The sequence below is a fragment of the Eucalyptus grandis genome, chromosome 9 (assembly GCF_016545825.1).
Source record: "Eucalyptus grandis isolate ANBG69807.140 chromosome 9, ASM1654582v1, whole genome shotgun sequence".
NCBI lineage: Eukaryota > Viridiplantae > Streptophyta > Magnoliopsida > Myrtales > Myrtaceae > Eucalyptus > Eucalyptus grandis.
In genome coordinates, this window is record NC_052620.1 from 18,326,854 (window position 1) to 18,340,383 (window position 13,530).

A 13,530-nucleotide genomic window follows, 5' to 3' on the forward strand; every position below is an offset into this window, starting at 1 on the left:
AATAAAAAAAATTGGCAATAAATCAGGAATAGATAATCTAGTCGTGGAGGGATATTTTTAAAAAAAGGGCGGTTTTGAGCTTGGAGCCAATTTCATTTGAAATTCCGGATTGATGCGCAGAAGTTGAGCGAATTGAGGGAAAGAAATTTTTACTTCTCAATGACCCTGATCTTTTCACCTCTTATTTCGTGGGTATATAATCTTATTCATAGGGTCCATACGTCACACGCACAGAAGGTTGGGTGGGTATGCCCGGAGGGCGGTTGTGCTCATGAGCAAAACCAGCGAAGATGATAAAAAAATATATGTAATTCATATTCTGAACTTGCATGTGCGTGTCGGATGATAAGAGAAAAAAATAAATTTGGGGGCTGAATCTATGTCACGGGAAGTGAGAGTTAGAAAAGAAAAGAAAATTAAGTTTTTCTTCTTTTCCCATTTAATATTTTTAATATTTTTAATATATTTATATTTTGACTTCTCATTTATTGAAAATTTTTAAAATTAACTCATGCTTGTTGGAATTTTGAGCTCGTATGTAAGAATTCTGGACTTACGTATCGAAGAGTGTCGGAAGAGTTTATGACACTTGTTAAACGAGTATCAACGAGTGTTGAAGAGTGTCGGACACGTGTCGAAGTTTTCAACACGACATAAAAACTCCCGAAGAGTACCGGTACTTACTAGGTCACTTCTCCACGTTAAGGTTCACTTTTCAGATTCTTCTCTCCTCCATTACCTCTTTCTCCCATGCGCTACCCTCTCTCTTCAATTACTCCTCCTTGATGCACCACACCACAAATTAGGAAATGCTTGCCCTCCATTAACACGCTCAGCAAAGAAAGATGCGCACGGCAAGATGGCCGAATTTACGGGGAAAATTCACAAGCGAAATCGCTGAGCTTTTACACTCAATTAAATTTCTTTTCTAGGGTTTGTTACCTCCGCAGACAAATCTCGAGATTATTGAAGTAATGAAACAGAAGGAGAACTCAAAAGCTGCTTCAAGTTGCAGAAATATTCATAAACTCATACCTAATCCCGAAAAACACTTGCCCACCTCACAAAAAGCCTAAGCACGAGCCTTCCTCTCTCTCACCATTGTTCCTGAGAACATGAAGCGCAATGTGCAATAACTAGGCTCGGTGAAGTTGGGAGCTCTAAAATTTTATGGGGTTACTGCCAATTATTTTAAAAACTTAAGGAGTTAGATAAAAATGTGTTTTAATAATTAAATAATTGATCAATCACCCTTATATTTAGTCTGATTTTTTTTTTAATCTAGTACTAAGTGTAGATATATTTAATTGGGAAGCAAATGGGGCCTATAAAAATTTGTACTCATGATCTCTTTTCTGATAATATATAAAATTTTGTGAGATCACTGCAAACATTGTTTAAAGTTTAAAATTAGATGGATGGATAATTTAATATTTAAATATTCTCCCTTACCAAAAAGAAAAACATTTAAATATTCTAAGGAGCAAAGAGAGACACCTTGGGCAAAGAAACAGGGAGCAAGCGAAGAGGGAGAAATGGAACAACTTTCTATGCTTTGAGAGAGAGCAGAGAGAATGTCAGTAACAGTAACTGAGGGACAAGAAAAGTAAAAGAGAGTTTTAAAAAGGTCCGATGGGTGGGATTCGTATGAATACATGGCAACCACCGAATGGAATGGTCGATCGCTGATATGGCAAATCAGGCCTAGCAATGTTTTCTCGTTCTGGCTAAATTTTAACAACAAAAAGGTTGAAGCGTGTCCAACCGAAAGACAGAAAAGTAGAAGGGTGGGTTGCGTGCCCCGCATGAGCATGTGGCGGATTCTAGAAAATCAATCGTTCCCTTTCAATCTCTTTTACTTTCCAAGGTAACGGTATCGTCATCAAGTTTGATACGTAATATGATTGATCTGGTGAAAGGTCAAAAAGTTCAATTCCTAGCGGACACAGGCAGCCAAATTATACCCAACAAATTTGAGTTAGAATCTCCTTCTATCTTTTGACATTTATATTTGATCATCGTCTCTATATATACGGACAGTACCATGCGAAGAACCTCCATCGACAAATTATTACACGAAGCGAAAAAGAAAACATGGAAAACACATTCCTCTATGGGGTCCTCCTCCCTGTCCTCTCTCTAGTTATTCTCTATTTCTTCATAACAAGAGAACCCAAGAACCTCCCTCCATCCCCTCCTTCTCTCCCTATTATTGGCCACCTCCACCACTTGAAGTTGCCCCTTAACAGGACCCTTCTCAGCCTTTCCACTAAGTATGGCCCCATCATGACCCTTTGGTTCGGGGTCCGCCGGTTCGTGGTCGTGTCATCACTGCCGCTGGCCGAGGAATGCTTCACCAAGAATGACATCGTGCTTGCCAACCGCCCGAAGCTGTACATTGGCAAGCACCTCGGCTACAACTACACCACCCTCAGCTCGGCGCCCTACGGTGACCATTGGCGTAACCTCCGGAAGATCGCCACCATCGAGGTTCTCTCGTCGCACCGCCTCAATTTGCTCTCCCATGTCCGGAGGGACGAGATCCGGCGGCTGATGCTCCGTCTGGCCCGGGGCAGGTTCCAGTCCCACCACAGGGTCGAGCTCAAAACTCTATTCTCAGAGCTGACGTTCAACATCATGATGAGGATGATTGCGGGGAAACGGTACTACGGCGAGGGCTTGACCATCGACGAGGCCGAGGCAAGGGAGGCGAGGAAGCTGATTAAACAGATTGTTGGGAGTGGCGGGATAAGTTACGTTGGCGATTTCCTGCCCATACTAAAGTTGGTCGATTACAATGGGGTGAAGAAGAGGGTGGTTGAGCTGAAAGAGAAGATCGATGCGTTCATTCAGGGCTTGATCAACGAGCACCGGAGGAAGAAGGGCGACCCAGAGCTCGCAGACAGCATGATCAGTCATCTTCTGCATCTACAAGAATCTCAGCCGGAAGACTACTCGGACTTCATGATCAAAGGGCTTGTCTTTGTAAGTGTTGTTTCTTATTTCTACATCTGCTTTTTTTTTTCTTTTTCATTTTCACTGGACAAATCCTGCGCCCCAGCCCCCGCCCCCGCGGCCCGCTTCCCTCGTAAGAATTCTCGCGGCAAAGTTGCCGTGTGTCTTGTCATTCGTCCATTCTTGCTAACTTGATATATGTCGTCGGTGGTTGCATTAAAATATTGCCAATGACAACGGTTGAATTGAGTTGGGCAACTTACACATGCCAAAAGTCACGACAGCCTAGTATTGACCGCTGAATATTGCGTTTGTTTTGAAGATTTAGAATGCACTTCCACCACAAATGATGATAATACTTGCAATGAAGGTGAAAAATCTTAGGTTTCGTTTTTCAATAAACAGAAATACGTCGCTCTCTCTCTCAAATTTACTAAAATTTTGGGTAGTACTATTTTACTGAATAAATGTCTAGCCAGTAGTTGCCATCATTATTGTCGTTTTTTCGCACATGTATTGTCAATTTTCCTCAAGACTGAACTTCGATTGGGCGGATGTTTGCTGGGCAATTAACTCTCACCCCACCACTTGGAGCAATCCCTTTCTGTGTTCTTCGTAGAAGATAATGATGTTTCACATAGATTTAGATGAAGGGTCCTAGTTTTTCTGATTTTGGGAGTTCATAAAAGGAGCAGATTTGGATGTGGGTTTTTGTGATTGGCTTACCCACGAATCTGCTCAACCAGACCTTGCCTGAATTAGTTGACCCCAAAAACAACACTTTCCTTTTTGGTCGTTTGGGTTCGTAATTGAAGGGGTCGGTTATCAAATGGAGCAAAGGAAAAAGGAGAGACTAATAATATATGGAAGGCAAAAAAGAAAAGAGAAAAATTGGTAATAATGATTGATTGAATTGAGTTCATTTGGTTTGGTTTGGTTGCAATTTTTCAATTAGGATCTGACTTTACTTTTTTTAAAGATTAGGACTTGATTGCATATTCTGCACAACGTTTAGGACTATTGGTGCAAATGACAATCTATATATCAAGTTGGGACAGCTTATTAAGACTTCAAAGTCTGCAAATAAGAGAGTCCAATTACTAATTGAGATTTACTTTTTGTAAAATGTCAGCACTCTTTCCTTCTAGATTTTCTCCATGAAATCGTATACGTTTATGTACCTTCACGACCATATACCAATTATACCTAGTGATTATCTTACCAAGGTATGATTAGCTAAGTCAAAAGATCCCTATTCGAACAGCGTTGATCAAAGTAGTCTAATGATTGGCAAAAATTAGGTAAAGAAGCTGATTTGTAGGAAATAAATTTTCATTACTGGGGGGCCTATGGTAAAGAAACTGACTTATTTTGCTTTATTCATCATTTGAAGTCTTATTATCTCGACTTTTAAATTTGATTTGCACAATTAACTTTTTATACATGTACAGGTTTTGTTAGTTGCGGGAACAGACACATCATCGCTTACATTAGAATGGATAATGGCAAACTTACTAAACAATCCTGAAAAGTTAGAGAAGGCCCAAAACGAGATCGATTCTGTTATTGGCCATGATCGTCTGGTAGAAGAATCAGATGTTTCGAATCTACCTTACCTTCATTGCGTCATCTTAGAGACCCTTCGACTAAACACCACGGCGCCACTTCTCATCCCGCACGCGTCATCAGCTGATTGCACCATAGGTGGATACTTTGTTCCACGCGACACTATTGTTATGGTGAATGCATGGGCTATTCACAGAGATCGTGAGTTGTGGGAGGACCCATTGAGCTTCAAGCCTGAAAGGTTCGAGGGCAATGGCAGTGAAAAACAACAAAAGCTGATATTGCCTTTCGGGCTAGGACGGAGGGCATGCCCTGGTGCAGCCCTCGCTCAGCGGGTCATGGGGTGGACATTGAGCTTGTTGATTCAGGGTTTTGATTGGAAAAGAGTGAGCGAAGAAAAGATTGACATGACGGAAGGCCCAGGAACCACCATGCCAAAGGTAGTACCGTTAGAATTAATGTGTAAAGTACGCCCTTGTATGAAGAAACTTGTCCCTAAAGATTAAGTTGGTCGTTTAGTTTGTGCTAACTGGTTGGTTGGCATGCTTTCATGTTGTATGTAGTAAGAGTCTCGACTTTTTTGTATTTACATCATTTTCCGATCTATTTGTTTTCATTATAATATGGAGGTTCCTAGTGTAAAGAAGAGATATGGTGCTGATGGCTAGGAATGTACTTATTTGAACCCAGTATTACTTTTCTTAAACAACTTTATCAATTCTGAAATTATAGGTTTAGAGTATCTTTCTTCGTACTTTAATTGTCTCTTGCTCTTGCAAGGTCACATTCTACCTTCTTGCAATTTTATTTCTTTTCTCTTTACACATTTTTGCCTTTGGGCAAGTTACTCGTCTCGAATTATCTTTCTACAAATTTAGCACAAGAATATGCCTTTTCCAATTTTTCTTTGGAGAATAGTCATAGAAAGATAATTAGTTGCTAAATTAGTTACACACTAATGTTCTACAAATAAAATTGAGCGCCCTTATTCAAGAGCACAAATTTACTACATGATTTAGCATATTCATCAATTTTAATGTCTTGCTTACTAGCTTATGATGTACATCAGCAAGTGGCAATAGTATATGCGCCCCAAGATTCCCAGGGTGTTTTTTCGTTGTTGAAAGAGACAAGTCATATTTATTCAACAATAGTACATAGTGAACAATGATGGTAGGACTCAAAACATAAAAGGGTAAGGAGATTGAGGGGGCTTGGAAAGCCAATTAGAGGGAAGGTTCCGATTTCAGTGGGTGGGCTTTGGCTACTGAATCTGCAGCTTAATTGGCTTCCCGTGGATAATGGGCTAGGGACATGTCATTTTATTGGGCCAAAAGATTGGAGCACTCCATAAAGAGTTGCTGGATAACCCATGAGCTCTAGTTCACTCCTGATATGCCAATAAATACTAAATAGGTTACCAATTGGCAAGTAGATGTACAGAGCTACTTGAGAGAGTTGATTTTGTTTCTCCTTCAGAGTCAACAATAAGGGTGTGCAAAAGAACTGAAAACTGTCCGAATCACTTGGAACCAGACTAGAACAATTTCCATGGGGGTTGGTCTAGTTCCCGGTTCCAATTTAGTGAAACCGGTGAGTACCGTTTCGATCCCTAGTTCTAGGCGTGGAACCACTCGCCCATGCGAGATCGGTATATATCTATATAAAAAAAATTCCATCTTAATTATTTAATTTTTTTTATAGTTTTCTACCAATATATGTGTATATATATGTATATTTGTAGTTATTGGATATTTTTGACTAATTTTGTCTCTTGGGTATGTAATAGGATTAACCCCTTACTTTTTTTTTTAAATTCTAATAATCCATTTACTTGCTTTTTCAACCAAAACAAAATAAGCAAACGTAAATGAATGAGAGAACCGATTGGAGATATTCATAAGAGCCAAATGGTCATTTTAAGAGTATAATTAGGTCTCTCCTTAGCCACTTCCATGATTAAATTAGGTTAATGTTGAAAATAGATGAATCAAGCAATTAATATTTTAACTTTGGTGGTAATTAGGACTTTTAACATGGAGTCTAATTCTCCACATGTTTTCAATGTCTGAAAATCTTAAGAGGACTACACCATAACCTTCAAAGAAATTAAGTTTTTAGCTAATGAGTATTATCTATTTGTTTTGCCTTAAAGTTTTCAATCTGTAATCAAAATTAATTGCTTGCAATTTAGCCTAAATATAAGGTTGAATAAGCTTTGTAGGGATTGGAGATCAGTTCTATGGATCCACTCGAGATCCGAACATGGACTCATCCAAGAACCAAACTAGACTGGTGGTCCGGTTTGTAGGTAGATCCATGGACCAACGGATGGGTCTTGGTTCCAATTTTCTGAAATCGGTCCTTAGTGGGTAGTTGCTGATTCCAAGGTGGGAATCGTTCACTTGGATCATGCTCACCCCTAGTCGACAGGCATGCTTACGGCAAGGGTTTTGAGTTCCATAACTACAATTGCTTTGTGCTTGAGTGCAAATCCCATAATAATTGTCTCGACGAACTCCCTTAATCGAGCCCTCTAGATTGCCATCAAGCTGAGAGCAATTGACATTGAATTTCCAGCTTCCTTTGTCACACCCCAAACCTCGAGCACGTGCCCATCCCTCGGTGGTCGATAAAATTTGCGACGTCCCAGGACGCGTCGCCAATCTATTCATTTTAATGCACATGCGGAAGTCAATTACTAATCCCCTAACATCAACAACATGAGATAGAAAAGCAGGAAACATATTCACAAACAAAACATGCTTTTATATATACATTGAGTCAACTATAAAAGTCAACAACCAAAAACCTACAAAAGACCGGCTCTCAAAAGAAGTTATCCCATTTGACCTACACCTTGGATCCCCTTAGCTCGGCTCCAGATCCTCCACCCTATGGTCTTGAAAAGAATTGAGCCCATGACGGGGTGAGATATAAATCCCAGTGAGTTCACACTCTAAACTCCGATTAGGAGGGTAATACGCTTAGAGGCATCCTAACCACACAACCACACAACCATAGAGACTTACCTCATTTCAGATCCTCCCTGCATGTCAGCACAATTCATATCACAGACAGCCACAAAAGCATGAGCAACAAATAAGCTCATCAACTGGAATGCCACACTCAAATTCAACCCAATACAAAAGGTCTTGATTTTAGGGCCAAATTGTTATGATCCGTCCTATACCGTGCCACACAATTTTGTCCCATAATTCGGCACGTTCAACTCAATTAATCATGCGTTCCTAGTTTTGATCTCGACTTATAGCACAACCTACTCGTTGTTCGGTGGTCTTCTGGCATAGCCAGGCGTCGTCTCACCCCATTGAGCACGGCTACGTCTTTCTTAGATGGCTTTCTCGAAGGAGCAAAGGTCCAAAATCTACTACAATTGGCTTCTATTGTCCAGGGGCATCCCATATGGGGGCAACGTTTAGCTCAATAGCTCAGGATGGGTTCTCTTAACCAACACGTGACCATTCAATCTCGACCTAGGACACCGTGCATTGCACTCAAATGCCTCAATTAAAATGGTGAACCTGACCTATTTTCTTCATATTAAAAATACATGGTAAAATAGTCGTGTGTGGGTACGGTCAACTTGACTCAGAAAAAGTGATATCCTCCAATTTAAAATCCCACCGTTTTATATAGAATATAAAATCATTTTCAGTGTTAAAGTCCGACACCTAAGATTTTCTGAATAAATATCAAAAATCACAAATTTTGGAATAAATGGCCAAAATTCCAATTAGCACTCAATTTGCATGAATTAACATCCAATTGCATAAACTGAACACACCATTGCAATCAGCACGAAATTCTGGTCACTGGCTATCCCGGTCTAATTTCTAGAAAATATTAAATAATTAAATAATTACCAAAATTAATTAAATAATTCAATTTAAATACCAAAAATACTAACTTAGGTCGGAAATGCTTAATTAACGCCTAAATGGGCCGAGAAAATTCCCGAACCTATCTAGATAAATAATACATCCTGTCTAATCCTTAATTAATATAATCTAACCACTTAACATACATAATTGAATAATTAAATCGCTAATCTAATCTAACTAACCACCTAATCCCTAATTAACTTAAACTAAACACCCTTTAAACATAATTAACTCTCTAAGCAGATTTTAGCGAGTAAACTCACTGGTTTTGCAATCGGCTGAGTCCACGGCGATGGCGACATGGAGATGGGTGACAAACCTCCTAGCGGCGACACTAAACAAGGCCCAAAAGGTCTTAGAAAAGCCACATGAAGTCTCAGTTGGGTTGAGATCTTTAGCTTATGCTCCTTGAATTGAGGGGCTACTCGAGCGGCTGGTCAAGACCGAAACAGGCCAGGCAGCGACGGTGGGTTGCAGCGGGGCTAGGCGGGCAACATCGAAGGTTGACGGCGACTAAAATGGTGATGGGAGGTCTCGATGGCGGCCGATATGGCTTGGGATAGCAATTGGTCTCGAGTTGGAGGCAGGACGACAAGGACGCACGATTGGGCTCGCGGTTGGCGTGTGGGCGCGCAATGGGCGGTGAGGGAGCTCCAGTTGCTTCAAGCGACTAGTCGACGGCAAAGGGGAGGGGCTGGCTCAGTTTCTCTGGTTTTCCTCAAGCTCTCAACAACACACTAATGGAGAAAGGAGCTGCTGAAGGGAGAAGATGGCTGCTGGTCAAGGGGGGCCACCAAAATATCTTGAACTTTCAAGTGACTGCCCCACCACCTTGGTTGTCTTCCTCAGCCCATTTGTAGCAGCCAAAGCTTTATCAACACGCTCCAAGTGGTCCAAATGTTGCACACCACCAAGGTCTACGAATTTTGTGCGATCCCTCTTCAATTTCATTCAAATCCCCTTCCAATCTCCCTCGAATGGACTCATTTTGATGTCCATAAATCCCACCAAGATGCCCACATGTGAATTCACAATTTTCCTCACCCATTGTCCAACTTGAATCCTAAAAATGTGACAAAAAAGGGTCCCTTGAATTTTCCGGTCCAAAATGACCTTATTTTGAATTTTCGCAAAAAATCATGGTTTGCAGAATTTTTTTTGAAAGGTGAGTCGAGGTTCCTAAAATGAATTGAGACATGACAAAACTTTCAATTTTTGAAATCGGGTTCAAATTCTCGATGAATTTCAATCTGGCGCGATTTTAGCGTGACCTAACCTACCGGGTAGTTTTTAGGAATTTTTGGTGCAATTGACCCGTTGTCACTTATTTTCGAGCCACATTGTACATCTTCGACACATTAGTGACTCTCGATTATCGTGAAAATCTTGAGATTTCAAATACGGACACTAGGTACAGAAATGACAGAAAAATCTGTCTAGTGCCATTCGGCAGACATTTTGCAATTAGGTGGAATCACCCACACACCAATCCATACCTCTATCGAATTAACCTATCTTTAGTCTCTGATCAATTTTGACGGTGTTGTAAAAACTTTTGTAGATTAGCATGGTTGAGCAATTGATTCCTAATCGAATTCTTAAGTCTATTGCATTTAGATTCCTTAACGGCTTCACTTGATAGACTAGTTATCTCGTGAGTAGCCAACTCAGAAAAAAAAAAAAAACTATAGGCGTGTTGATGAAAAGCCATACTTATTCAATTGAAAACAGAACATGAAATTTCAGGATTCACACCAAATATCAGAGTGAATTTGATCAAAGAGACCATGAGAGATAGATTCACTAAAATTAAATGGCAATGGATGATGTTTTTCTAAAAAATAAGGTGGGCAATCGAAACATTTATTGTCGACAAAAATTAAATAACCAATAGAAATAAAAAATCATCATCTAGAGGAAGAAGCATGAGCCAACTAAGAATGACAAGTTTCAGATGCTACTATGGTAGCATAACTACTGAAAGAGTAGGGAATTTTGAGGTGACAAGCTCAACCAGGGGTCCCACCTTATGGCCTATTTCAATGGTTGTCCCATCTATGGATCGTGCACATGATAACCATGACAAAAGAAGTGAATATTGAAACCGAGTTCACACAATTGTCCTATAGAAATCAAATTTAGTAAGAGTTTGGTAATTAGGAAAATAGGTAAGCAAAAATTGGATGTTAAACTCATTTGTGAATTATCGGCTATGTGAATAGTAGAAGCATGTGAAGTGAAAGATTTAATTGAAACAAATTAGAATTTGAAGGCATATGATTGTAGAAGGCAGAGTTCATGAATAAGACTACTTGGAGTGACAAATGTGGCAAAAGTTCTAGAGACAAAGGAGCTAGAATTTCCAAATTCTCAAATAATCTACTTGGAAAAGAATTTATGGTAGCAGTAGTAGCAGATGGACTTCCACATGGATCTCCAAGTTTGGGTCAATTGTACAGCCTTGTAGGTTGCGTAGGTTGTAGTCAATAGCAAGTGGCCATTAAAACTTCAATTTATCCATGATATACGCTTAACTGATTTAAACAAAGCAAATTGAATGGAATGTAAAAGAAAACAATACCTAGCAGTCGAATGTGGAGAAACTAAGGTAACAAATGGACTCAACACCTAGAACAAGGCAAAAACAGGTTGAACCAATCAGAAAAGTAATTAAATCGGTGTGGTCATTGCCCATCAATGGTGGTCAACCACAATCAGCATCGGTCAAAGATGGTCAATAATCAACAATCTAGGTCAACCATCAACGATCCAAGGCTAACATGGGCTGTTGACGTGGTGAGTGCTGAAGTGATGGAAGACGTGTCTTAATGACGTGGTGGATGACGTCAGCAATGATATCAGCAGAGGCGATTGACGTGTGGCATGTGAGGATGACATCACCGATGACGTCTCTCTACACGGCTGTACATAGATAAGGCATGTGGGTGCATGGATCTCACGTGCAGAGACTTCTATTGGCACGTAAAGGCACGTTTGTCAATGGATCCAGACACTATCGCCGGTATGTGACTTGTCAAAATACAATGAGGTTGATGGTGGGATTTATTTCATCTATAAAAAAAAAAAAAAAAAAAAAAAACCAAAGCGTGGAAATATGTATTAGATGAGGCAAATGGATGCCAAGAAAAAAAATTCAACTTAGGACCTCCTCCTCTAATATTATATGAGATTTCGTGATAAAACAGAAAAAAATGTAATATTCTGAATATTGCCACGTGAAGAGTACGAGAACCTATACATAGGGACATAATATAATTATACTCGATTACAAGTAATTTAAACTACAAGTGACCTAATCCCGACTAGTCATCTCTAACAATATACATTTTATATACATACATACTAGAAGTCAAATTTCCTTGAGTATCCTCTTTGGCTTTTGGTGGAGCGGCTTCAATTAGGAGTTGATCTCCTTTTCTTGTTTTCTATCCAAAAGTCAGAAACAATACAAGTCTAATATGAACTTTGCCGATGCATGCCGCATTTGCGTACGCCAAAAATCAAGAGTCAGATTTTCACATGTACTTTTTGATCGGGTTTGTCTATGGCGTTATATCATCTCTGCTGTTTTTTCCTGGATGGATAGCAAAAAACTAAGTCTTCTATATAGTTTGAGACCGTGCATGGACTTGTCCTTTTAAACTAAACTTTGTATGGAGAACCCTTTGAGCTGATGTAGATACATCAGAGCATGAAACTTTGAATTTGAGAAATTTTAAGGTGGGGAAATTTTTGTCGTCTGCCAATCTTGACTGACCGATCAATATCTTGGGTTCCTGCCTTCTCTTTATTACTTGTTAATAACACTTAAATTAATCTTTATTCGTCAACATTTAGGTGGCAGTTCTATGGACTTGTTACCTTAATTATTCAAATAATTTCAAAGTTAATGGTTGAGTTCCTTTAATTATGCTGACTTGCATTTTACTTATTCACTTTACCTCGATGTACATTATCATATCATGTAAACAAAGTAAATTAATTTAAAAGGCTACAGTATGTTGTCTCATTTCTTTTTATGTAATTCTGCGTGAGAATTCTGAAGATTAAATTGTTTTTTCCAAGATAAGCAAGGATAAATCATAATAGAGATTCAGTATTTAAAAAAGGCAGTTCTATGGACTTGTTACCTTATGTTTTCTACTCGTGATGTGATGAACTTGTGAACTTATATGTGGTATAAATAAAAGAAATAGAAGTATGTTAGTTATAATTGTAAGGCTTTAATCATTAAAAGAATATTCGTAAATATTTATTTTTGCTTCCACACGCTAAAAGAGATTAGTAATATAAAATACATGTGTTCAATGATGTTCTGAGATGTCACAGCTTTGTTTTTGGTATTAGAGTAGGTTAATCTTTAGAGTGATAAGGTGTGCTTAGTGAATTGGGTAGTCGATCGCGAACACATGTGGAATGCATGTGTTTATCTTGATTGATTGAACAAGTAACTTTGATTACTTATTAGTTAAATTTGGCTGATTGAATAAGTAATTTCTATTACTTATTAGTACCCACTAAGTTAAGCCATACGATTAGGCTTTGTAAGAGAAAATGAGCTCTGGTGAGAACTCAAAATGAGATCCTCGAATGGAACAAATCTTTCAGGCGCTAGCTAATGTCAGAAGTTTGATGGAGCAACAGGCACAACAACGGACTGCTTGTTTCCAAAACAAATCAATGAATTTTCGAAGTGGATTTCAAGTCTCAAACCACATTTGTTCAAGGCCTATAATTTATCAAATCGAAGGTTATTGAACGTTAATCGAAAATCTAGAACATCTCAACTCAAGATTTCAAGGTTTAGGACCTCAAATTTACTAGAACAAAAACTCAGTATGACAATCCTACAAATTTTCAAAAAAGGCATATGAACATAATTAATGTGTACATCAGCCATAATCAGTTATAGCACCTATAATCCATGATTTCAAGCATATACAAGCTCTTAAACTTTGAATCCTAGCCTCAGTCAACTAACTTGACCTTGCTGCATCATATTCAAGCGTTGGATTAATACCATTGCAATTTTCTTGAACCACGACCAATTGAGCTTGATCAAAACTTGATCAAGGATCGCCAA

At 39.0% G+C, this 13,530-nt stretch overlaps 1 protein-coding gene across 2 annotated transcripts in view; it reads left to right on the forward strand.

Moving 5' to 3' along the window:
- Positions 1-1,958: 1,958 nt before the first annotated feature.
- Positions 1,959-13,530, forward strand: part of LOC108955357 (cytochrome P450 81E8) — a 30,261-nt gene continuing 18,689 nt past the window's right edge. Inside the window, exons 1-2 of one of the 2 annotated variants that reach the window (XM_039302154.1) lie at positions 1,959-2,985; positions 4,407-4,762. In XM_039302154.1, coding sequence (XP_039158088.1) covers positions 2,095-2,985; positions 4,407-4,762 — 1,247 coding nt within the window. In that variant the 5' untranslated portion in view covers positions 1,959-2,094. Of the gene's footprint in view, positions 2,986-4,406; positions 5,111-13,530 lie in introns of those variants that run through there. The other variant, XM_018863006.2, reaches the window with a different exon arrangement.